General features: G+C 40.2%; 1 protein-coding gene and 1 long non-coding RNA gene across 3 annotated transcripts; one reads left to right on the top strand and one right to left on the bottom strand.

Annotated features, from left to right (window-relative positions):
• Window positions 1–2,173: 2,173 nt before the first annotated feature.
• On the bottom strand, window positions 2,174–16,929 carry LOC117825041. Of its 2 annotated transcripts, none has more exons than XM_034700641.1 (5): window positions 16,804–16,929; window positions 16,000–16,329; window positions 15,012–15,476; window positions 14,353–14,883; window positions 2,174–2,422 (listed from the first exon to the last, which is right to left on the bottom strand). In XM_034700641.1, exons 1-5 carry the CDS (start codon window positions 16,819–16,821, stop codon window positions 2,315–2,317), a joined length of 1,452 nt encoding a protein of 483 aa, XP_034556532.1. In that variant the 5' UTR covers window positions 16,822–16,929; the 3' UTR covers window positions 2,174–2,314. The 2 variants fall into 2 exon arrangements, with proteins under 2 accessions (XP_034556532.1, XP_034556540.1); XM_034700649.1 differs by lacking the exon at window positions 2,174–2,422 and adding an exon at window positions 14,015–14,224.
• Window positions 16,930–20,942: 4,013 nt separating this feature from the next.
• LOC117825063 lies at window positions 20,943–22,190 on the top strand. Its single transcript, XR_004633773.1, has 2 exons — window positions 20,943–21,482; window positions 21,707–22,190. It is a non-coding gene; the product is annotated as an uncharacterized LOC117825063 (long non-coding RNA).
• The last annotated feature ends 239 nt before the right edge of the window (window positions 22,191–22,429 follow it).

The following is a 22,429-nucleotide window of genomic DNA, read 5'->3' as shown; positions in this document are numbered from 1 at the left end:
TTTTCTTTTTCTTTTTTTGTATGTATATTTATATTTTTTACCTTATGATAGAGTTAAGTTATATCTATCTTGCTGGGTTATTTGTATTTTATTGTTTATCCTTGTAATCAGATACAGCTGTAACCAAAAAAGGAAAAATGAAGCATTGTGAATACTATTGTGTAAATTATTGAATTTGAAATAAAAACTAAGTTAAAAAAAAAAATTGCTATATATGCTCTTGTTTACTTTATACTGTTTTGCACTGTCTACTCTGCTGCTGTAACACTTTAAATTTCCCCGTTTTGGGACTAATAAAGTAATATCTTATCTCATCTTGTTTACATGTTTAAAGAACACCTTCTCACCAGGGGATTGGAGAGGGAAGAGGAAGTACCACACACAGTATTAAAGAGAGATGGGAAAAGGAATCCAATGATAAAATAACTGAACAGCAATGGGAAAACATGCAAAAACACCTTTTCCACTTCTTGTTCTATGTACTGGCGTGATGTGGTTGGAAGAATCTTGTCCGATATTTCATTACTCCTAAACTGGAAAGGTACTCTGTATCTAGGAGCCCTACAGGAGGAGAAATTGGGGAGTGATGGGGCGGATCACCACCATATTTTTAAATGTTAAATATTTTGGAGTATCATGAAGCAGATTCTGTGATTGTCATTTCTATTAACTTTTGTTTCTCTTCATTTGGGTGACCCACCAGATGACATAACAGGAGACACTCAATATCTCTTGAAAATATTTGTTGTTGCTGCTACAAAAGGAATCACTCATAAATGGTTCCAGGCAGATCCACCCATGGGACAGAATTGTCTGAATATGACTTTCCTGCTGAGATTAAGAAGAGATTTGTACATTACAAGGTGGGAAAATGGAAACTCTATTTTTAGAATAGAAGGTGTGAATGGTGCTGCTCCCCTCCTTCTTACTGCTGAAAACATTGTTGACCTCCATCTTATTGTATTCTATGATAATGAGGCAAACTTAAAGTTTACACACATGCTGCACACATCTTATGACTGAGGAAGTTCTCTAGAACTGTGAAGATTACAAAGACTAGCAACCACTAGTCACATTTTAATTACATGCAACGTTTTAGTCATTTTATTGATTTGCATTATCCAAAGTCTGTGTTCAAATGTTTAAATGGTCTTACTCCTCAACCTTTCTGCAAATACATAAAGAGACTACAGGGCTGCAGCAGATCCACCAGAGCAGCTTTAAGTGGTGCCTGTAAAGTCTCATTCTGCAGAACATCATTTTCTCAAACAGCTCTCTCTGTGAAAGGTGTTAAAGCCTGGAACTCTCTTCCTGATAACTTAAACCTCATTACAAACTTCACCAGGTTCAAGACCGTCACCAAATCTTGGTTCATTCAGCAACAAACCTGCACTCATGTCTAATTTTTCAGCATGTTCTGTCATTGCCAAATGTGTGTTTTATTGTATCATGCTGTACTTATAATACCTTTTCTTTTTTATTTTAAATTACTGTTTTAATATTTTACTCTCTTAAAAATCCAATGTGGCCAAGCTGTCGTCTCTGATGGACATTTCTTTTCTGTATATATTGTTGTTGAAATTCTTGTACTGTACACCTTCTTGTTTGCTGCTGTAACTCCATGAATTTCCCTGTTGGGGGACGAATAAAGGAGTAGCTTATCTTATCTTAAACCCTTCTAGGGACGGTGTTGTAAATTAGCATTTGCTACAAATATTATGATACTTGCATGGGATGGCTGTTCACAGTTTGTCTATGTATCTGTCCCTAACAAATAAACCATAAATGAATAAATAAATGATGTTGATGTTTGTGTTTTCTTTCTTTTGTTATGTAAAAGGAAAAAAACAAGATAAAATTGATGTGTTAAAAAAAAGAACACCTTCTCTGCAAAGCTAAAGAATGCAGCCGAGAAATAAAGTTGAAACACATGAATAAAGATGAAATGATGGTGAAAACTGTCATCTCTTTGACCTCTTGACCTCTGGTGATAATAAACTCTTTGCCTTTATGTTTTCCTGACACCACAACATCTCTAACTTGGACAGGAATCATGAGATTTGCTCAGAAGAAACGACACACCCCACTGTGGGCTGTTTTACCTCAGACATTGTGTTGTACTGTTTTAGTAACAACCTGGTACATGAAAGTGTAAAACTGCAACCTTCAGAGCTTGGATATCAATATTTTTATTGATATATGCAGAAAGAGACAGTCTGAGAGGAATGGAGGGTCGGGGTGACCGGAAAAAGGAGAGAGTTGCGGAGGAGGGAGTGAAATGGAAGAGGGGGGGTTATGGGTGGGTTCATGGGATTCAGCTCACTGCTCCACACCAGCTGAATGAAGACAGCGTGACATGTTGTTCTGCATGAGTCTTTTTCTGCCCATTCTCCATCTCATCTTGCTTCAGCTTCTTCTTTTTCTTTATGGGGAAGACATAAAAACATTTAGAACAGTTGTATAAAAAAACACACTTCATATCATCTGGCTCATTTCAGCCCATTGCCCTCATTGATCCCCAGACAATCTGCTAATAAATGCATCTTTACCTTTGAGAAGATGCGTCTGAAGAATGTTGTGAATCCATTGCCCTTCTTCATCTTTGTCTCAGCAATGACTTCTCCTATGTCCTCTTCAATAGAGGAGCAAGTCTCTGGAGGACAGTCTGAGATCTTCATGTTCTGTCCAGTGCCCACATCAGCCTCAACGGGGTGGATTTTGTCCGTTTTCAATCTGAAGAGCCTCCCCCTGGTGGAGATAGTGGTCTTGGCGCTGGCAGGGGTCACAGAGTCACTTTGTTCTGGTTGTTTGACCTCTCCTGCCTCTGCTTCCTCCTGGGGTGATGAATCTTCATCATATGAGGGTCTTGGAGAAGAACTTATCACCTCCATCTGGACCACAGATCCAGCCGTTGTTTGGCTCTGAGGTGAGGGGATTTTATCATCCTGAAGTATAGAGGGACTGGATCTGCCAAAGTTTGAATATTGGACCTCATCCTCTGTCTCCTCTTGATGGACTTCTTGTTCCTCAACAGGAACTTTGATGGCTGCCTTTTTCTGCCCATTCTCCATCTTATCCTGCTTCAGCTTCTTCTCGTTCTTTGTGGGGAAGACATAAAAACATTTAGAACAGTTGTATCAAAAAACACACTTCATATCATCTGGCTCATTTCAGCCCGTCGCCCACATTGATCCCCAGACAATCTGCTAATAAATGCATCTTTACCTTTGAGAAGATGCGTCTGAAGAATCTTATGAAACCATTGCCCTTCTTTGTCTTTGTCTCAGCACTGACTTTTCTTGGCACCTCTTCAATAGAGGTCTGTCCAGTGCTGACATCAACTTCATCGGGGTGGATTTTATTCTTCTTCATCCATCTGAAGAACTTCCCCCTGGTGGAGATGGTGGTCTTGGAGCTGGCAGGAGCAGGGTCACTTTGATCTGTTTGTTTGACCTCTCCTGCCTCTGCTTCCTCCTGTTGTGATGGATGTTCATCATCCGAGGGTCTTGAATATAAACCTCTCACCATGGTCCTGCTGTCCCAGCTGAGGGAACCCCAAGATAGAGTGTGAGAGCGCTCCTCATTTATGGAAGACAAATCAAGACGCAAGTCCGCGGCTTCATCTTCCAAGAGGTCGTCACACTTCATCAGATCGTCTGCCTCTTCTTCAGTTTGACTGGAATCAGACATCTGGTGGACAAAGACAAACATTTGCATTTAATATTTAGAGCAAGGTTCAAATCTTTGCAATCATCACACACTAAAGAAAAACCTGTGGAGTTTGTAACATGCAGTCAAACACCTCAAACATCTTAGAGATCTTATATTTATGAGAATCAGAGAGAGGATACAATGTAATGAAAGCTCTTCTCTACAACTTGCTCTCAAACTTTCTCCACCTGCAGGTCTGAAACACTTCAGTAGTGATGCAGATGCAGGATTTTATTTTGTATTACTGTTATGGATTTGTAAGGTGTTTTGAGTTTGGGGAGGGCTGCTCTGATTCTTTGCTCTAACATGAACTGAAATATTGTAAATTATAATTGATCTCAGATGTTTATTTCCTTGTTTCAGTGGGTATGCATGTGTTAACCCTTAAAACCAAACATTTGACTTCTCTCATATATATCACACAGTATATTTAAAAAGTGATCTTTAAACCCTCTGTGCTGCAGGCTGAGGAGACACAGTCCTGACGGCCTCTCATAGTCACCTTCTTGATGCCGGTGGAGGACGCTCTCCTGCTCTCCTCTGATTGGACGTCATGTGAGATCCTCTCAGAGATGTCTGAGGCAGGAGATGACCACACAGAGGTGGCTATGGACACGCGGTCCTTGTCCAGGGAACTCTGGGACAGAGAGTATATGCTCTTCTTGTCTTTGAGAGTAGAACTGGGACGGGAGGTGAGGTCTTTGTCCTGGAACAGATCCTCACAGTTCATCAGGTCTTCAATTATCTCAGCTAGGTTTGTGGATAACTCAGGAGGGATGAAGGTTTCCTTCATGCTCTCTGGTTTTTCATCCCTTTCACTGAAATCAGAAATCTGCAGGGGAACCACAAACATTGTTTAAGTTACTGAGGAGGAGAAATACTTTCAAAGTCTTCTTATGGAGTTTAAATAACTACTCATTGTGCAACAGTTACAACAGAGAGGGATTTGATTCATTAGTCAAACATTAGATATTCAAATATTCTTCCATGTCCTTATTCATCTTCTCTCTGACTCAACAGTTCATTAACAAACATGTAAATAATAAACATAAATACACCGACTCTGAAGTTCAAATCTGATTCACAGCTTCTGATTGAGCTGTGAAGGACAGGGTTGATGAAACCAGGTCCTGATCAAAAACCACTTCAGCTAGACTTATCAGGTCTGGACTCCAGCCTGCTCTTAAACCTCCTCCCTCCTGCTGCTTCATATTGACATCCTTCTCTTAAAACCTCTACATCTCTTTCTTTAAACTTTGAACTCAAAAACAGTTTCAAGCTGAAGTGACTGCAGCGAGTACTCACCTGTGTCTGTTCAGACATGTTTTAGATGAGCAGGTGTAACTTTGGTTTTCTGTCTCTTCTTTTATCTCTGATCTCTGATCTCTCTAGCTTCAGGTTTTATCTCTCGTAGTTGTGTGTATTTCTATCTCTCTATCTCTCTATCGCTCTCTCTCTCTGGGGTATTTCAGTTGAAATGAGCTCTGCTGTATTCAATCTCCAGTTTTATGCACTCCCAATGAACAATGCCCCTGTGACCCGGGTTCTATACAACAGTCAGGCCCCTGTGACCCGGGTTCTATACAACAGTCAGGCCCCAGTGTTTCTGATTGAACTCCGTAGCTATAGCAACTTGTGCCCACAAACAGCTACATTGTGCACAACCTTTAACTTATGTTCACAAGTTAATATCTTTTGCATATAAGATTAAAATGAGTGTGTAATATAAGACAAGACAATATAAGAAATTCCACTTTTAGAACTTCAGTTTTTATTTGACTCTGTTGAAGTTTCTCAGCTGTAGGAGTCCTGTTGGTAATTTGTTTCCTTTTCTTATTCCCTGTTTACGTTTATTCGCACCAAAAACACCAAGAAATGTATGTAAAAGACCCTGATTCTGGTTTCTAATTTGTATCATGTGTGCACACGACTCATGATGTCCCCTAAAGCCTGAGATAGTAAGTCAGATGGGGAGCAAAACCAGCATTGCACTAGGGTTATCAAGTGGGCTCCTCACTTCACTAACTCTGACATCCCAGAGCGACCCCCCTCCATGCTAGCTCCTGCTGTCCATCATATCCACCAGCAGAACACCCCTAAAACCCAACCCACTGATACTACCTAATCCACCACCTGGCCCCGAGCAGCCCCCACCACCTAACACACAACAAGAGGCGTCTGTAGCCAGGTGTTAGAAGACAGGGGAGGCAGAGCCAAGATGAGAAGCTGGTCTAGGCTAGAACTCATACCTGCCTGGTTAGGCAGTGTGCTCTACCTCCCCCCTACTGAGTATTTTCCTATTTCTGTTTCGGCCTTCACCTGATGTTATTCCTCCTCAACCAGATCCACTGACTAGTTTTAACTGCTTCGTCTGACATTTCCTTAGCCGTGTTTTGCTAATTCTGTCCACGCACTCCCAGTTCTCCCAGTAATGAGACAGTTGATCTGTATGTATATGAAATACACACATTTAAAAATCAAAAGGAAAAGGGTGGGGTGGGGGGCCTGTTTCGATCTTGGGGTTTCTGGGGCTTTTCAGGGCCTGGGGGTGGCTGAGTTGTCCCTGCTTCACCTCTTTCACATTTGAGCTCTTTCTCTTTTCTCTCTGTTTAATGAAAAAAAAAAGGAATGCAAGTACAGGTGGAAAAGCTAGCAACCAGGGGTCAAAAATACATGGTGGGGCGCAGGCTTGGCCTAATGGTTAAGTTGTGCATAGTGGATGGCCCTGGTTCCAGTCCAGTCTGTGTCCTCTTTCCCACGTGTAAACCCCCTGCTTTCTTCAAGTTTCCTCCTCTAGCCCCAAAAATATAACTTAAAAACAATATATGACTAGAAAAATGTATGCCCCCCCCTTACCCCCCAAACATCAAACCTGCACCTCATTCAAGGATGCAAACACAAAGTCACCTCAACATGAACTGAGTGGCTCTAAATCTGTAACCAAATCCCATTCCCACAGGAAGGCCTGATAAATGAACGTAAACATACATATATGACTGTCTCTGATGTTATACAATATGTTATACATGTGTTACTAAGCAAAACCCACGCTGTATAAAACCTCTGAACCATCTGGTGCATGTTCTGAGTCACACTGAGCCTCCTGCTGTGCAGCAGTCTGAAGGCCCACAGAAAATAACAGAAGAGACAGTCAGTGCCCTCTGGTGGTCTGAAGAACATCCACAGTCAGGTTTGTTGTCCTCTTTCTCAGATTACTGGGTAGAGGAGGGTTGATCAAACTTACTGTTAATGCTCAAAAGGCTCTTTAAGTTGTATTTTTAAAGTCTAACATAAGGAGAGCATGAGTGGGTGCATCTTATGTCATAATCAATACCTTAGAGAGGTAATATATAGATCATTTTAGAAGATGTGACCATCTTCAAGTGTTTAACAGTTAGTAGAACCTGGCCAAAATAAATAATAAGTCCCAACACTACTTACTAAGTACAGTACATTAAGTTACATACGTACACTAAGAGAGAGAGAGAAAGTGGATCAAACATAACCGGCCACATAAATGAACAGCATCTGAACTCAAATGAAATGGTTCAAATTACCTTGAATTCAGAAGAGACTCTGAATGCAGTTGAAGTGTTTATTAAATGTTTTGTGTTTGCTGTGTGTTTTTCCTGGTTTGTGTTGCTATTGTGTTATATGTTCATTGTTTACTGCAAGATGTGTAATCATCAGTCCACAACAGCTAATAGACCTCAACATGATAAAGATAAGAATAAACACACACATGCTAATGATAAATGTGCATGACATTCTGTTAAAACCTCCTCAAATACTACATTGAATTCACATACAATTGACTCGACAACATAGTAGGATCAATCATTCCTCACAGACACGCCTGAGGACATTGTGAGAAGAGCAGTGAGTGGTCACTTTCTCACCACTCCTAGGTAAATGGATAAAACAAAGATGGCCACATCTCAGGTCATTTGAGTCAAAGAAGATTGAGTTAGCTACTGCTAATATTAAACCACTAAGAGGTGATCCAGAGTGGAAATACAAGTACATGTGTGTAGATCTGTGTGAAAGTGTGGTCTGACGTGGCCTGTAAGAGGTGTGGAGAGAATGGTGAAGAGAGGCGTTGTGAATGGTTGTTGGATGAGTTGCAGACTTTCCTTAATGACAAATCTGAGTTGATATCTATACACAGCGCTGATTACATACTTTTGCATGCAGCAGCCATAATCATGAAAAGTTACAAAGTAAGAGCAGAGAGGTATGCACTCACTGAAGCCTCACATATCACTGGTACTCAAGAGACACATGAAAATGCAGCAGACTACAGTCTGCTCCCTGAGGAGAGACACAATCAGACAGATGGACTTAGAAACATAGCTAATCCACTAGATAGATACAAAACATCTAGATTAGATACTCCTATAAACGCAATAGGACGAGTGGCAGTTTTCAGGGCCTGGACTCCATCTGAGGTCAGAGACATAAAACAGTGTGCCCCTAATCCAATCTCTAGTCCTGAAGCCTTCTTAGTTTGGTTAAAACACATCTGTCACTATTACCACTGCTTAATACCTGATGTAGAGATGCTATTGAGCCTCACATATGCTGCTGAATGGCCAATGTGTGAGAGCATTTTCAAGTTTCCACATTCACCAGATGGGCAGTGGCCCATGACCATACCTATGAATGAGTGGCTGAATCACAAAGCTGAGAAGTATGTAAGAACATGCACACGTAATTGTAGTCATTTTACTAAAGTAAGACTTTCTTAGTCAGTTTATCTTCAAACATAGCGATACATAAATAACTTGCTGATACATATAAAAAATGTGCCATATTTCCCCCCCTCCTCTTTAGGAGGGGCCTCTCTAAACTGAGCAAAGGGAGGCCGTGTAGAAGAAGAATCAAATCCACAGTCAATATTAACAATAAGATTTTATACTTGTCCTTTTGAAAGATTAATTATGTCAATTAAAGATGATGATGTTAAGATTTAAATTTACAAGAGTATACCCAAACACCCGGCATCCTAAATGATCCACACTGTAGGTGTTTCAGGCTCTCCTATATCAGAGCCAGTTTCCACTGAAGACAATGTTGCTGTGGAATTTGATGGGAAAAGATTTTTTGTGTGAATTACTTTACATTTTTTTCAGTCAGTTGTTATGGTTTATTGTCCTTTCAACAGTTTCACATTATATACAGTAGCTAAATTAATAAAACACTGATTAACTGTTACAATAAAACATCTGCACATATTATGCAGATATATGGTCAATACACATTATGTTGAGCTGTACTGTCTGTTAAAATAAAATTCTAAGTGTTGGTCCATTTTTCAGATCATTATATTATTGTTTTCTATACTTTAGTCAACTAGCCACAGTTCTGATTGCATGCAGACTCATTTTTTGCATGTGATCTTGTTCAAACTTCACCTATTCCAGACTATTCCTCTACTTTTCATGTCAGATTTGTGATAGGCAGCATGCAGCCTGTGGAGATGATCTCCCCAGAGAGCCCAGCAGCCCAATGAGCTCACCTATAAATTATTTCACCTGTCCCAACCCAGACACCCTTCAGCAATTTTTAAACCATCACCCTCAACAAATAAGAAAGAACCCCAAATGGCAGAAAGTTTTCTGATGTATGGCTTTGCACTGTATAGTTATCATTTATTTATTAAAGGCTCCAGAATATAAAGGGATATTGTTTAGTATAGTGGTGTTATTAAGAGAGACCATAACAACACTGGAAAGCTTGTTCAGTGACAGACTTCTTCACTCGCGGTGTCTCATGGAGAGATACCACAGGTCTTTTCTTTCTGCAGTGGTCAGACTTATAATCAATAACAATAACCTCACCAAAACAGACTCACGTGCAATAACCCCCCGTCTACTTATTAACGTGCAATAACTACTTCATCCCTCTCTTCTTACATGTGCAGTACTTTTTTCTCTACCCATCTTCTCAGTTCTGTATATTGTTTTTAACCTTACAAGTCTGTGCACATTTTTCACTGCATCACTGGTTTTGTAAATATTTGTAAATTTAATTATTTAGTTGTGTATATACGTTTGTAAGATATTCTTATTTTACTTCTTTAATTTTAATTGCTAATAACTTTTAATAATTGCTAAATATTTAAATGGACAAAAGATGGTATTAGATATCTTGGCATTCATATTCCACGAACATTAAACAACCTATATGATACAAACTACAAACCCAGAACCCAGAATATTATTTGGGATCTGGGCTGGTGGTCAACTCTTCCACTATCTCTGTTAGGTCGTATTGAAAGCGTACGTATGAATATACTCCCTGAGCTTCTCTAACTGTTTCAGATGCTGCCAATTGATATTCCTAAATCCACATCTGATAAATTAGATAGACTTATTTCAAAGTTTCAAAGGCCAAGAGTTAGACTGAAAACACTACAACTTCCTAAATCCCATGGAGGCCTCAAACTTCCAAATCTTAGGCACTACTTCTGGGCTGCACAGTTAAGACCCCTAACAATATGGATTCAGGATCTCTCAGATACACACTGGCTAAACATTGAAAAATGTTTTTGTGCTACTCCCCTCCAGGCCTTGCTTTTTATAGATGTCCCATTAGGGGACACCCAAATGAGTGAATGGACTAGAGTCACATTAAATATCTGGAGGAAAATGAAAGTATCATTTGGATTACCTAAAACAATCTCAGCACTTACTGACATTGGATTTATGAAGGACTTTGCTCCCTGCCATATGGATGCAGGCTTTAGGATGTGGTCAGGGCAATCATTTGAACAACTAAAAGAGGAATTCATACTCCCTAACACTGACTTCTATAGATATTTACAATTAAGGACATTTTTAACTAAACACAAAGAATGGAATAAAGTCTTGGAACCCACCCCAATTGAGGAATTTCTGTTAAAAGTACAAACTGGAAACCAGGGTAAGAGGATAATAGGTCATTTTTATCAAATATTTTCAGGTATGACTTTGAATAATACATTGCAGATAAAAAGCAGCTGGGAAACCAAAATGAATGTAGTCATACCGGAGGACACATGGGAGGAAATATGCACTGAAGCCCATCTTGTAACCAATTCTAATTCATGGAGGGAATTCAAGTGGAAGGTGATAATGAGATTCTTCCAGACGCCAGCTATAGTGGCTAAAATGGGCCCAGCATATTCTAATATATGATGGAGAAATTGTGGTACACAAAATCCCAACCATACTCACATATTCTGGACATGTGCAAAATTAAAAGCATTTTTGGAGGAGCTTTTTAAAGCTCTAGAAATTATATTTCATCAAACGCTTACAAAAGATCCAACAGTAGCAATACTGGGTCGAACACCAAGAGGCATTGATGGTAGAGCTGAAAAATATCTCTTACAAATACTTACTACAGCAGCTCTGAAATGTATAACAACTAAATGGCTAAAACCTGACCCTCCGACATATAGTAGAAGGACTGAGAAGTTCAGTCAGACAACTCACGTTTAAATTGTTTATTGTAGCAGCAAATACATATTCATGTTTGGCGCCCAGGCTCCGGCCTCATCACTCCCTGCAGATAAGTTTACATGCAGACATTTTGGAGTGATGAGCAAAACATACTAAACACCCCCGGAGCCTGCAGGTGGAAGCTGGGGAGGCGGCGGGGAAGAAGAAATATCAGCAATAGGCATGCAGCAGCAGAGGCGTTGACAGGCAGAGGGAGAGATGGGAGATTTTTCCCCAGTTTAAATAGACCGCCAATTTTAGAGGCAAAGGGCAGGATTGGATGATGGTTATGAGAGTGGGACATGTGACGTGTATGGCATTGCAGCTCGAGTTGTCTGCCTGAACTAGCTCGCAGGCGTCGCTCCATTTATTGGAATTCTATCACATGGAACGCATAACATACTCCCTAAGACTACAGAAAGAAACATTCATGAAAGATGGAACCCTGCCATTTTAGTTTTGCTTCTAAGCTGAAGCTACTACATACATGTGTAAACGCACGCATGCTCACGCACACACACCCCCGTGCTCACGCGCACAAACACACACGGCCGCACACACGCGCAAATCCACTCCCCGACTCTTACCTCCTTCATTATATATCTGTTTTTTTCTTCTTCTTTTTTTGTATGTATATTTATATTTTTTACCTTATGATAGAGTTAAGTTATATCTATCTTGCTGGGTTATTTGTATTTTATTGTTTATCCTTGTAATCATATAGATACAGCTGTAAACAAAAAAGGAAAAATGAAGAATTGTAAATACTGTTGTGTAAATTGTTGAATTTGAAATAAAAACTAAGTTCAAAAAAAAAATTGCTATATATGCTTTTGTTTACTTTATACTGTTTTGCACTGTCTACTCTGCTGCTGTAACACTTTAAATTTCCCTGTTTTGGGACTAATAAAGTAATATCTTATCTTATCTTGTTTACATGTTTAAAGAACACCTTCTCACCAGGGGATTAGAGAGGGAAGAGGAAGTACCACACACTGTATTAAAGAGAGATGGGAAAAAGAATCCAATGATAAAATAACTGAACAGCAATGGGAAAACATATGCAAAAACACCTTTTCCACTTCTTGTTCTATGTACTGGTGTGATGTGGTTGGAAGAATCTTGTACGATATTTCATTACTCCTAAACTGGAAAGGTACTCTCTATCTAGGAGCCCTACAGGAGGAGAAATTGGGGAGTGATGGGGCGGATCACCACCATATTTTTAAATGTTAAATATTTTGGAGTATCATGAAGCAGATTCTGGGATTGTCATTTCTATTAACTTTTGTTTCTCTTTATTTGGGTGACCCGCCAGATGACATAACAGGAGACACTCAATATCTCTTGAAAATATTTGTTTTGCTGCTAAAAAAGGAATCACTCATAAATGGTTCCAGGCAGATCCACCCATGGTACAGAATTGTCTGAATATGACTTTCCTGCTGAGATTAAGAAGAGATTTGTACATTACAAGGTGGGAAAATGGAAACTCTATTTTTTAGAATAGAAGGTGTGAATGGTGGCTGCTCCCCTCCTTCTTACTGCTGAAAACATTGTTGACCTCCATCTTATTGTATTCTATGATAATGAGGCAAACTTAAAGTTTACACACATGCTGCACACATCTTATGACTGAGGAAGTTCTCTAGAACTGTGAAGATTACAAAGACTAGCAACCACTAGTCACATTTTAATTACATACAACGTTTTAGTCATTTTATTGATTTGCATTATCCAAAGTTTGTGTTCAAATGTTTAAATGGTCTTACCCCTCAACCTTTCTGCAAATACATAAAGAGACTACAGGGCTGCAGCAGATCCACCAGAGCAGCTTTAAGTGGTGCCTGTAAAGTCTCATTCTGCAGAACATCATTTTCTCAAACAGCTCTCTCTGTGAAAGGAGTTAAAGCCTGGAACTCTCTTCCTGATAACTTAAACCTCATTACAAACTTCACCAGGTTCAAGACCGTCACCAAATCCTGGTTCATTCAGCAACAAACCTGCACTCATGTCTAATTTTTCAGCATGTTCTGTCATTGCCAAATGTGTGTTTTATTGTATCATGCTGTACTTATAATACCTTTTCTTTTTCATTTTAAATTACTGTTTTAATATTTTACTCCCTTAAAAATCAAATGTGGCCAAGCTGTCGTCTCTGATGGACATTTCTTTTCTATATATATTCTTGTTGAAATTCTTGTACTGTACACCTTCTTGTTTGCTGCTGTAACTCCATGACTTTCCCTGTTGGGGGACGAATAAAGGAGTCGCTTATCTTAAACCCTTCTAGGGACGGTGTTGTAAATTAGCATTTGCTACAAATACTATGATACTTGCATGGGATGGCTGTTCACAGTTTGTCTATGTATCTGTCCCTAACAAATAAACCATAAATGAATAAATAAATGATGTTGATGTTTGTGTTTTCTTTCTTTTGTTATGTAAAAGCAAAAAAACAAGATAAAATTGATGTGTTAAAAAAAAGAACACCTTCTCTGCAAAGCTAAAGAATGCAGCCGAGAAATAAAGTTGAAACACATGAATAAAGATGAAATGATGGTGAAAACTGTCATCTCTTTGACCTCTTGACCTCTGGTGATAATAAACTCTTTGCCTTTATGTTTTCCTGACACCACAACATCTCTAACTTGGGCAGGAATCATGAGATTTGCTCAGAAGAAAGGACACACCCCACTGTGGGCTGTTTTACCTCAGACATTGTGTTGTACTGTTTTAGTAACAACCTGGTACATGAAAGTGTAAAACTGTAACCTTCAGAGCTTGGATATCAATATTTTTATTGATATATGCAGAAAGAGACAGTCTGAGAGGAATGGAGGGTCGGGGTGACTGGAGAAAGGAGAGAGTTACGGAGGAGGGAGTGAAATGGAAGGGGGGGGGGGTTATGGGTGGGTTCATGGGATTCAGCTCACTGCTCCACACCAGCTGAATGAAGACAGCGTGACATGTTGTTCTGCATGCGTCTTTTTCTGCTCATTCTCCTCCTGCTTCAGCTTCTTCTTTTTCTTCATGGGGAAGACATAAAAAACATTTAGAACAGTTGTATAAAAAAACACACTTCATATCATCTGGCTCATTTCAGCCCATTGCCCTCATTGATCCCCAGACAATCTGCTAATAAATGCATCTTTACCTTAGAGAAGATGCGTCTGAAGAATCTTGTGAATCCATTGCCCTTCTTCATCTTTGTCTCAGCACTGACTTCTCCTATGTCCTCTTCAATAGAGGAGCAAGTCTCTGGAGGACAGTCTGAGATCTTCATGTTCTGTCCAGTGCTCACATCAGCCTCAACGGGGTGGATTTTGTCCGTCTTCAATCTGAAGAGCCTCCCCCTGGTGGAGATAGTGGTCTTGGAGCTGGCAGGGGTCACTGAGTCACTTTGTTCTGGTTGTTTGACCTCTCCTGCCTCTGCTTCCTCCTGGTGTGATGAATCTTTGTCATATGAGGGTCTTGGAGAAGAACTTATCACCTCCACTTGGATCACAGATCCAGCCGTTGTTTGGCTCTGAGGTGAGGGGATTTTATCCTCCTGAATTGAAGAGGGACTTGATCTGCCAACGTTTGGAGATTGGACCTCCTCTTCTGTCTCCTCTGTATGTACTTCTTGTTCCTCAACAGGAACTTTGATGTCTGCCTTTTTCTGCCCATTCTCATTCTTCTCGTTCTTTATGGGGAAGACATAAAAAACATTTAGAACAGTTGTATCAAAAAACACACTTCATATCATCTGGCTCATTTCAGCCCATCGCCCTCATTGATCCCCAGACAATCTGCTAATAAATGCATCCTTACCTTTGAGAAGATGCTTCTGAAGAATCTTATGAAACCATTGCCCTTCTTTGTCTTTGTCTCAGCACTGACTCTTCTTGGCACCTCTTCAATAGAGGTCTGTCCAGTGCTGACATCAACGTCATCGGGGTGGATTTTATTCTTCTTCATCCATCTGAAGAACTTCCCCCTGGTGGAGATGGTGGTCTTGGAGCTGGCAGGAGCAGGGTCACTTTGTTCTGTTTGTTTGACCTCTCCTGCCTCTGCTTCCTCCTGTTGTGATGGATGTTCATCATCCGAGGGTCTTGAATATAAACCTCTCACCATGGTCCTGCTGTCCCAGCTGAGGGAACCCCAAGATAGAGTGTGAGAGCGCTCCTCATTTATGGAAGACAAATCAAGACGCAAGTCCGTGGCTTCATCTCCGAAGAGGTCGTCACACTTCATCAGATCGTCTGCCTCTTCTTCAGTTTGACTGGAATCAGACATCTGGTGGACAAAGACAAACATTTGCATTTAATATTTAGAGCAAGGTTCAAATCTTTGCAATCATCACACACTAAAGAAAAACCTGTGGAGTTTGTAACATGCAGTCAAACACCTCAAACATCTTAGAGATCTTATATTTATGAGAATCAGAGAGAGGATACAATGTAATGAAAGCTCTTCTCTACAACTTGCTCTCAAACTTTCTCCACCTGCAGGTCTGAAACACTTCAGTAGTGATGCAGATGCAGGATTTTATTTTGTATTACTGTTATGGATTTGTAAGGTGTTTTAAGTTTGGGGAGGGCTGCTCTGATTCTTTGCTCTAACATGAACTGAAATATTGTAAATTATAATTGATCTCAGATGTTTATTTCCTTGTTTCAGTGGGTATGCATGTGTTAACCCTTAAAACCAAACATTTGACTTCTCTCATATATATCACACAGTATGTTTAAAAAGTGATGTTTAAACCCTCTGTGCTGCAGGCTGAGGGGACACAGTCCTGATGGCCTCTTATAGTCACCTTCTTCATGCCGATGGAGGACGCTCTCCTGCTCTCCTCTGATTGGACGTCATGTGAGATCCTCTCAGAGATGTCTGAGGCAGGAGATGACCACACAGAGGTGGCTATGGACACGCGGTCCTCATCCAGGGAACTCTGAGACAGAGAGTATAAGCTCTTCTTGTCTTTGAGAGTAGAACTGGGACGGGAGGTGAGGTCTTTGTCCTGGAACAGATCCTCACAGTTCATCAGGTCTTCAATTATCTCAGCTAGGTTTGTGGATAACTCAGGAGGGATGAAGGTTTCCTTCATGCTCTCTGGTTTTTCATCCCTTTCACTGAAATCAGAAATCTGCAGGGGAACCACAAACATTGTTTAAGTTACTGAGGAGGAGAAATACTTTCAAAGTCTTCTTATGGAGTTTAAATAACTACTCATTGTGCAACAGTTACAACAGAGAGGGATTTGATTCATTAGTCAAACATTAGATATTCAAATATTCTTCCATGTCCTTATTCGTCTTCTCTCTGACTCAACAGTTCATTAACAAACATGTAAATAATGAACATAAATACACCGACTCTGAAGTTCAAATCGGATTCACAGCTTCTGATTGAGCTGTGAAGGACAGGGTTGATGAAACCAGGTCCTGATCAAAAAACCACTTCACCTAGACTTATCAGATCTGGACTCCAGCCTGCTCTTAAACCTCCTCCCTCCTGCTGCTTCATATTGACATCCTTCTCTTAAAACCTCTACATCTCTTTCTTTAAACTTTGAACTCAAAAACAGTTTCAAGCTGAAGTGACTGCAGCGAGTACTCACCTGTGTCTGTTCAGACATGTTTTAGATGAGCAGGTGTAACTTTCGTTTTCTGTCTCTTCTTCAATCTCTGATCTCTGATCTCTCTATCTTCAGGTTTTATCTCTCGTAGTTTTGTGAATTTCTCTCTCTCTATCGCCCTCTCTCTCTCTCTCTCTCTCTCTCTCTGGTGTATTTCAGTTGAAATGAGCTCTGCTGTATTCAATCTCCAGTTTTATGCACTCCCAATGAACAATGCCCCTGTGACCCGGGTTCTATACAACAGTCAGGCCCCTGTGACCCGGGTTCTATACAACAGTCAGGCCCCAGTGTTGTGATTGAACTCTGTAGCTGTAGCAACTTGTGCCCACAAACAGCTACAATGTGCACAACCTTTTAACTTATGTTCACAAGTTAATATCTTTTGCACATAGGATTAAAATGAGTGTGTAATATAAGACAAGGCAATTTAAGAAATTCCACTTTTAGAACTTCAGTTTTTATTTGAGTCTGTTGAAGTTTCTCAGCTGTAGGAGTCCTGTTGGTTATTTGTTTCCTTTTCTTATTCCCTATTTAAGTTTATTCGCACCAAAAACACCAAGACATGTATGTATAAGACCCTGATTCTGGTTTCTAATGTGTATCATTTGTGCACACGACTCCTTCACACAATGGACCAGACAATAAGTTATTTCTGCAAGCTCGACCTCGCTTAATGTTGTTGTGTTTACGAGCAAATTCAAAGAAATATGTGATATAAACACAATGTGAGTTAAATACAAAGAAAGAAGGGAAGAGTGCTCAGTGCAGAATCCCACCCCACTATGCCCTCTACTGATATGTCTAGTTGCCTACTCCATGGCTCCTGATGTCCCCTAAAGCCTGAGATAGAAAGTCAGATGGGGAGCAAAACCAGCATATCACTGGGGTTATCAAGTGGGCTCCTCACTTTACTAACTCTGACGTCCCAGAGCGACCCCCCTCCATGCCAGCTCCTGCTGTCCATCATATCCACCAGCAGAACACCCCTAAAACCCAACCCACTGATACTACCTACTCCACCACCTGGCCCCGAGCAGCCCCCACCACCCAACACACAACAAGAGGCGTATGTAGCCAGGTGTTAGAAGACAGGGGAGGCAGAGCCAAGATGAGGAGCTGGTCTAGGCTAGAACTCATACCTGCCTTGTTAGGCAGTGTGTTCTACCTCCCCCCTACTGAGTATTTTCCTATTTCTGTTTTTGCCTTCAACTGATGTTATTCCTCCTCAACCAGATCCACTGACTAGTTTTAACTGCTTCGTCTGACATTTCCTTAGCCGTGTTTTGCTAATTCTGTCCACGTACTCCCAGTTCTCCCAGTAAAAAGACAGTTGATCTGTATATATATGAAATACACACAATTATAAATCAAAAGGAAAAGGGTGGGGTGGGGGATCTGCTTCGATCTGGGGGTTTCTGGGGCTTTTCAGGGCCTGGGGGTGGCTGAGTGGTCCCTGCTTCACCTCTTTCACATTTGAGCTCTTTCTCTTTTCTCTCTGTTGAATGAAAAAAAAAAGGAATGCAAGTACAGGTGGAAAAGCTAGCAACCAGGTGTCAAAAATACATGGTGGGGTGCAGGCTTGGCCTAATGGTTAAGTTGTGCACCCATATAGTGGACGGCCCTGGTTCCAGTCCAGTCTGCGTCCACTTTCCCACGTTTAAACCCCCTGCTTTCTTCAAGTTTCCTCCTCAAGCCCCAAAAATATAACTTAAAAACAATATATGACTAGAAAAATGTATGCCCCCCCTTACCCCCCAAACATCAAACCTGCATCTCATTCAAGGATGCAAACACAAAGTCACCTCAACATGAACTGAGTGGCTCTAAATCTGTAACCAAATCCCATTCCCACAGGAAGGCCTGATAAATGAACGTAAACATACATATATGACCTTCTCTGATGTTATACAATGTGTTATACATGTGTTACTAAGCAAAACCCACGCTGTATAAAACCTCTGAACCATCTGGTGCATGTTCTGAGTCACACTGAGCCTCCTGCTGTGCAGCAGTCTGAAGGCCCACAGACAATAACAGAAGAGACAGTCAGTGCCCTCTGGTGGTCTGAAGAACATCCACAGTCAGGTTTGTTGTCCTCTTTCTCAGATTACTGGGTAGAGGAGGGTTGATCAAACTTACTGTTAATGCTCAAAAGGCTCTTTAAGTTGTATTTTTAAAGTCTAACATAAGGAGAGCATGAGTGGGTGCATCTTATGTCATAATCAATACCTTAGAGTGGTAATATATAGATCATTTTAGAAGGTGTGACCATTTTCAAGTGTTTAACAGTTAGTAGAACCTGTCCAAAAATGTGGTTTTACTTCATAAATTAAACTGACATTTTATCACAACTTGATACTCCACAGGTGAAGAGTTTGAGGTTTAACTTTGAATAGCTTGTTTTGCTTTTCCTTGTTTGCTAGTATTTGAAGCCCTAAGCAGACATGCATCCATAAAGTCACTGCTTCTTTCCTCCATAGGTTAGCGCTGTTGCCTCATTGTGAGAAGGTTCCTGGTTTGAATCCCTGGCCTTAAAGGAACCTTTCTGTGTGTGTAGTTTGAATGTTCTCGGTGACATGGAATTTTCATGGTCTTACATATATGTATGTAAGAATGTTTAACTCTTGTATTCTTCCAGTCTAAGTGTCAGGGTCAGAGTAACTTCTACTATGTCAGCTGTGGCTACGGAGGGGATAGAAGAGACAGGGTCAGTGTAGTAATCAAGGTCTCTCCCCCTGTTCCTGTCTTTATCTGTGTGTTGTGACCAACTTACTGTCTCCAGACTAGAGCACAGCTCTTCTTCCCAATTGTTTTGTTTCCTATTGTCCAAATATGGTTATCTAACTGTAGTGTCGTCTTTGGGGGAATAAAGGTACATGCCTGGGGATTTGTCTGACAGAACTGACTTGTCATTGCACTGCACTCCCCTGCCTGTGTACTGTTATGTTATTTCTCCTTGATCAAGTTCTACATAAACTATTTCAACGCAAGCCGTCAGAGTCTCCTGAGTCTTCTGTGTGCAGTGTCCAGTTTATTTATGAATTCCATCACAAATAGGCATCACAAACGAGAATCTTAACGACAGAGACTGGTAAGTGCAAACTTTTATTTGCTATCACCATGTCTAAGTCTGACAAGATCTCAAAGAAACTGTAATAGGGGTTTAGAATTCTAAACTTGACACATAGTGACAGAAGTGAATTGATAATTGCTGTATGTTGACATTTATAAGTTAAGGCGTTATGGAATAAAGTTAAAATGGGATCTACAATTTGTTTAGATGTTGGGCATTGGGCAGCCTGTGGGGGTAGTCAAGAGGTCTGAGCCAGCTTCGGGCTGCGACTCAACACAGAAAATATTCAATCTGTGAGTCTTAACCCTTGGAAAAAGTTCTGAGGTGAATCGAATGATTGAAGGGTTCATCTCGTTAAGACAAGACCAGTTGGGATTCTGTGTCCGGGGGGACAATAAGACTCTGCAAAGTCACGAACTTCAGAGCACTAAAGGGGGTTGATTTTTGGTATAATCCCTCCTATCTAAATAAATAATAAGTCCCAACACTACTGACTATGTACAGTACATTAAGTTACATACGTACACTAAGAGAGAGAGAGAAAGTGGATCAAACATAACCGGCCACATAAATGAACAGCATCTGAACTCAAATGAAATGGTTCAAATTGCCTTGAGTTCAGAAGAGACTCTGAATGCAGTTGAAGTGTTTATTAAATGTTTTGTGTTTGCTGTGTGTTTTTCCTGGTTTGTGTTGCTATTGTGTTGTGTTCATTGTTTATTGCAAGATATGTAATCATCAGTCCACAACAGCTAATAGACCTCAACATGATAAAGTTAAGAATAAACACACACATGCTAATGATAAATGTGCATGACTTTCTGTTAAAACCTCCTCAAATACTACATTGAATTCACATACAATTGACTCGACAACATAGTAGGATCAATCATTCCTCACAGACACGCCTGAGGGCATTGTGAGAAGAGCAGTGAGTGGTCACTTTCTCACCACTCCTAGGTAAATGGATAAAACAAAGATGGCCACATCTCAGGTCATTTAAAGTCAAAGAAGATTGAGTTAGTGTAGCCCTGTACAAAATCATTTTGGTTACAGTGCATAAAATACAATGTTAAAAGTATAATAAATAGTTGTATTAAAAGTTCATAATATGTTCAAAAGAAGAGTCATAAGATTTAAAACTGTTTAAAATAAGTGTTGTAAAAAGGGAATAAATATAATACTTTCAGTTTAATATATTTGACTATTTACAGTTAAAAGATAAAGTATTTACAAAGGTCTTAAGTTTATTTAAAACATTTGTGATTAGGAAAGAAGGAGAGATGAAGAAGCAGTTTAGTTTCTGTGTGTAATCTAACTTGATACCTGTCTTATGTCAATCATTCCATTCTTGTGTTGTGTTTGGTTGTTATCAACCTCACGAGCCAATCAGAGTACACCATTTACGTAAGGGGCGGGACTAGTGGTGCAGGTTAGTGTGGGGTGAAGGTGAACATGCAGCATGAGAGACGCAGACGCTATCGATCAGAGAGCTGAGACGGAGATATTCTGAGTGGGGAGCAGTTAAGTTTTATCGTGAAGGTCGACTACTCGTGGTCCTGATTTAAACTTCTGTGACCTGCAAGAGGTGAATATAATGTGTATGCCTGTATTTCGTGTTATATCTAACTGTTAGTGTTAATGAGACTGAATGTGTAACGTGGTTAGCGACATGCTAATTAGCAGTAGCATACAGTGTTAATGTGCCTGTGTATCGTAGCCTTAGCATTTAAGATGCATAAAGCGAGCTAATGCTAAGTCAACAAGAGATAGTGTTTGATACTGAGGCTTAACTGAATGATATGTTTAAAGGGCGGACGTTGGAGAGAGAGGTCGAGACGGGTTTTTCCAACAGACGGCCCTGCTGTTTTCCTACGTCTTCTTTGAACTTCGCCATTGTGCGCCATTGCCCTCGTGAGACTGCATTGTTTGTCCCCACCTATCCATACTAATCCAACTGGGAGTTTGTGAGTACTAACTGAACATTGTGCACGTGCTTTTTATTTTAAGCTCAGTTGAGTGAAGCGGCCATCACCGTTTTAGGCCACACCGCACCCAAGCTACATTCAACAGGCCTGCAACGGGTTAAGGTTTTGAATACCAGGTTGTTTTAATGTTGTGTGTTTCATGTGAGTGTGTGTGGGCCCACAGGTAAATGTTTATTGATGTATTAGTGTTGGAAATTAACAGAGAACTGTTGAATATAACTCAAGTATTTTATATATTTGTTATTGTTGTTTTTTACCTTTTATTTCATTTTGTATAAATAAATACCTCTGAAGGTTTTGCATTTAAAGTACAGTTGTGGTGGTCCTTATTAAAGTTACAAACCTTATTACAGTTTTATTGTTCTAAAAGAGCTCAGGCCCTGTCCCATTGTATTAATTACTCTAGTTTTAAATTTAATTACATGGGACCTGGGTTACATAAATGGAGGCACCGCTGGGATTTTTATTGACATAAAGTAAATGAGACAATCAAAAGTAACTGGACCCCACAACTTTAGAGCTTTAATGTAAAAGTAACACGTGTGAC

Source organism: Notolabrus celidotus, chromosome 2, assembly GCF_009762535.1.
Source record: "Notolabrus celidotus isolate fNotCel1 chromosome 2, fNotCel1.pri, whole genome shotgun sequence".
Taxonomy (NCBI): domain Eukaryota; kingdom Metazoa; phylum Chordata; class Actinopteri; order Labriformes; family Labridae; genus Notolabrus; species Notolabrus celidotus.
Note: the sequence above shows the minus strand (reverse complement) of the source record. Positions and strands in the feature narration are given on the sequence as shown.

Coding starts and splice junctions, on each gene's coding strand:
- LOC117825041 (XM_034700641.1), bottom strand. Junction 15,477..15,999: donor CCTCCATCGGCATGAAGAAG/GTGACTATAAGA, acceptor TTTGTCCACCAG/ATGTCTGATTCCAGTCAAAC. Junction 14,884..15,011: donor TCAGAAGCATCTTCTCAAAG/GTAAGGATGCAT, acceptor TTCCCCATAAAG/AACGAGAAGAATGAGAATGG.